General features: G+C 34.4%; 1 protein-coding gene across 1 annotated transcript; it reads right to left on the bottom strand.

Annotated features, from left to right (window-relative positions):
* Positions 1–3029, bottom strand: Ggt1_0 (scoloptoxin SSD14). Its single transcript, XM_011185117.3, has 7 exons — positions 2763–3029; positions 2363–2524; positions 2060–2271; positions 1580–1976; positions 1108–1527; positions 495–735; positions 1–440 (listed from the first exon to the last, which is right to left on the bottom strand). Exons 1-7 carry the CDS (start codon positions 2858–2860, stop codon positions 162–164), a joined length of 1809 nt encoding a protein of 602 aa, XP_011183419.2. The 5' UTR covers positions 2861–3029; the 3' UTR covers positions 1–161.
* Positions 3030–3259: the final 230 nt, after the last annotated feature.

The raw sequence follows: 3259 nt of genomic DNA, 5'->3' as shown, positions 1-3259 counted from the left end.
AATTATGCAAGTATAGAAGGTTACTCTAAAAGGTATTGATTCATAATACAACAGTCAATATTTACTCAGATCAAACCATACGAAATATCTAGGTTTACAAAATATACAAAATGTGCAGGAAATCGTTAAAATGCGAATGTTTTAGTAGTGGTTCTTAGACTTTAAACATCTGGATAAATAATTTTCGAGCTGCCTACACGACGGCGATCACATGCGGCCTGAGGCACCTCTGTTTTTAGGCCAATTGCAGTTAGTGCCGAATATGCCTTATCTCCATTCAAATAATTAACTTCATGACCAACTTTCAACAAATAATTGTTAATGTGTTCTGGTACCTCAGGTTCTACGTCCACTTGCATAGGCGCCAGCTGATGATGTACACGTCCAGCGTCAAGGGATTCGTGTATTGTATAGTTTAGCATTAAATACCGGATTATAACCTATTAAATAAATATGAAGAATTATCTGGTTTTTGTTGAATAAAGTCTTCATACCTGAGCAACAGAGGTTGTGATCCGAGAACCCCCAGCACCTCCTACCATTAACTTAACATCTCCATTTTGATCAAGCACTATGCTGGGACACGTTGAACTTAATGGACGTTTGCCAGGTTTTATGTAATTAGAAGGCGAAGATGGTATACCATACGCATTTACAACTCCTGGAGTTGAAAAATCATCCATTTCGTCATTAAGTATAATTCCTGTTTGTCGGGATCGAACTTTGGAGCCAAAACTTATCAAATAAAATATTATTTTAAATTATCAATCATTTATCATTTAAATTTATATTTTAATTAAAATTAGTAAATTTTGTTGAGCTCGAAAATCCATCATAATGCGCATACTTCATTTTCAATATCATTTAAAATTAAAAATGTATTTAAAATTAAAAATGTATTTCATTTATCTAACAAAGGTAACAAGTTATTCTGATATCTATAAAGTTCGGCCAGACAGTTTTTTGTAATCCACTGATTTCGATAGGTGAACAAAGCTAAAATGCTTTGTGTAACATGTTGAGAGCGAAGGCTTATAAATTTTTCATAAACGATCCATAAATTCGGATACAAAGTTTTTTTAATAAGTTAATAAATTGTTTACTTACTGACTGTTTACGGTACTTGTTACTGCTATTGCGTCCCCGTTCGGTGCTAATATAGCAATGTTTGCCGTTCCCCTGTCTTCTTCATTTGTAAAATTCGCCCCGTAGTGAGTAAAATCCATGTATGTGCGATCGTCCAAGATAAGTTCTCTAGACTTAGCCGCAAAACTTGGGTCAAGCATAGTTTTGTAGATCTCAGCAACATGCGGTTCAAAATGTACATCACCCAATAAAGTTCGATGTCCATATGCATGTTTGAAAGTTTCAATCATTCGATGCCAAAATACAGGTTCATTTTTTGTATACATCGGTTCAATTACATTAAGTATAAAAGCCAGCACAACACCACTAGTCGGCAAGGGGGTGGTATGTAAGGTATAACCATGTTTCAATTGTACCTCAATTGCATCTTCCCAACGGACTCTGAAAAAAACATTATATAAAAAAGTGTTTATTCACTGGTTGGAATACTTACTCGTAGTTTTGTAAATCTGCTTCTGTAATAATTCCACCCATTTCTTGTATATCCTGTACAAGTTTTTTGCCAATTCTCCCACCTTTATAAATAACCCCTGGACCTTCTTCAGCCACTATTTTCAAGGTTTCGCCTAATTTTTGGCGATACATTACTTCCCCTTCTTTGTAAAGCTCATCAGTTTCTGGATTAATAAATATCTCGGCCATTGAGGGTTCACTGCGTATGCGATCGCAATATATATTTAATACGTTCGCCAAATATTTTGATACTTTAAGACCCTTAACGCATAGCTCAATTGTCGGTTCGAATAGTACCTTCCAAGGCAATTTCCCATATTTTCCATGCAAACACCAATATCCATATATTTCACTGGGTGTCGCAACAGCAAGCGCTCCTATTTAAATCGACGATTACATTTGTGTAAATCGCCTTATACATATATACAAATGATAGTAACTAGATTGCCAATTATATTACCTGTAATTTTTTTATTAATAAACATTTTCTCATTTGAAGCAGCTGGTGCGGTTTCACGACCTATTATTGTTTCGATTTTACCCGTTTCCTTGCAGTAAATTGTAGCCACAAACCCACCGCCAACACCCATGCTATGAGGCAGCATCACACCCTCACATAACAAAGTAGCAATCGCAGCATCCACAGCCGAGCCACCGCTACTTAGTATTTGTCTAATTGTTTGAATAAAATATATATATATAAAAAACAAATATCCCAGTCCCAGTAAACTATTGCATGGAATTAATTAAAGTTTCTACTTACCCCCCAACTTCGGCACAACCATCACCATTTGAAACAACGACACCATAACCAGGCTTTAAAGTCCCATTTTGTTTACTTCTTAATCCAAGAACCAAACCCAATGAAATGCCAATGATGGCTAGTAATAGTATTACCCAAATATTGGCGTATTTTTTGAAACGGCTATACAGAATAATTTTTTTTTATTATTATTTTCACAATACAAATGAAATTTCGTTTTTTATTTCAAATTTGGAACTAGCAAAATACATATGTATGTATATGGTTTTTTGGGATGATATGCGTCAATTTTTATTATTTAATATTTCCATTCACCGAATGATACAGTCAAAAATTAAATAACAAATATGTATGCATGCATACATATGAATTGTTTACACATTAACACATTTTTATAAACCTCGTGTTGCCTTTATTCGCCAACAATGGAGAATTTATTTGAATAGCTTGTACATTTCTCAATGGCGTCCTTGAAATATAACGTCCGTTATTCCTCATATCGTCGGCTTAGACCGTAGTGAGCTCAATCCTGCTAAATTTTTGTCGAGTTTGACATTTCAATACCTTTCGACAGTGTAGTTGCTGTTGAATGGAGTAAGAAAACATTTGCTACAATCTGAATATATGTATGTATAAGCTTCAAAAAATATCTGACGAGTTCAATATACAAAATTCAAGTCAGTGTTAATCACAACGTTTTGTGTAACTGCTGAACTTTAAATGAGGATATAAAATTTTCTGTATAAAATATCTCAGTCGAATTCTTCAAAACATGCTCATAACACAATAGTCTTAGTGAAAAACCAATTCGTATGTTTAGGGGAAAAATACCACGAAAAAGTGTGACGATCTGCTGTATACACAAGTATTGCTTACAGGTTGGTGACGTTCAATCAT

The sequence above is a fragment of the Zeugodacus cucurbitae genome, chromosome 5 (assembly GCF_028554725.1).
Source record: "Zeugodacus cucurbitae isolate PBARC_wt_2022May chromosome 5, idZeuCucr1.2, whole genome shotgun sequence".
In the NCBI taxonomy this organism is placed as follows: Eukaryota; Metazoa; Arthropoda; class Insecta; order Diptera; family Tephritidae; genus Zeugodacus; species Zeugodacus cucurbitae.
This window is presented reverse-complemented; position numbering and strand designations above follow the sequence as displayed.

Bases quoted from the DNA above. Each gene is read 5' to 3' on its own strand.
- Ggt1_0 (XM_011185117.3), bottom strand. From the start codon at position 2,860: ATGAGGAATAACGGACGTTATATTTCAAGGACGCCATTGAGAAATGTA. The intron at 2,272-2,362 runs GTAAGTAGAAAC...TCAAACAATTAG, and splicing joins GGTTGTGCCGAAGTTGGGGG to ACAAATACTAAGTAGCGGTG. The intron at 1,977-2,059 runs GTAATATAATTG...CGATTTAAATAG, and splicing joins TATTAATAAAAAAATTACAG to GAGCGCTTGCTGTTGCGACA.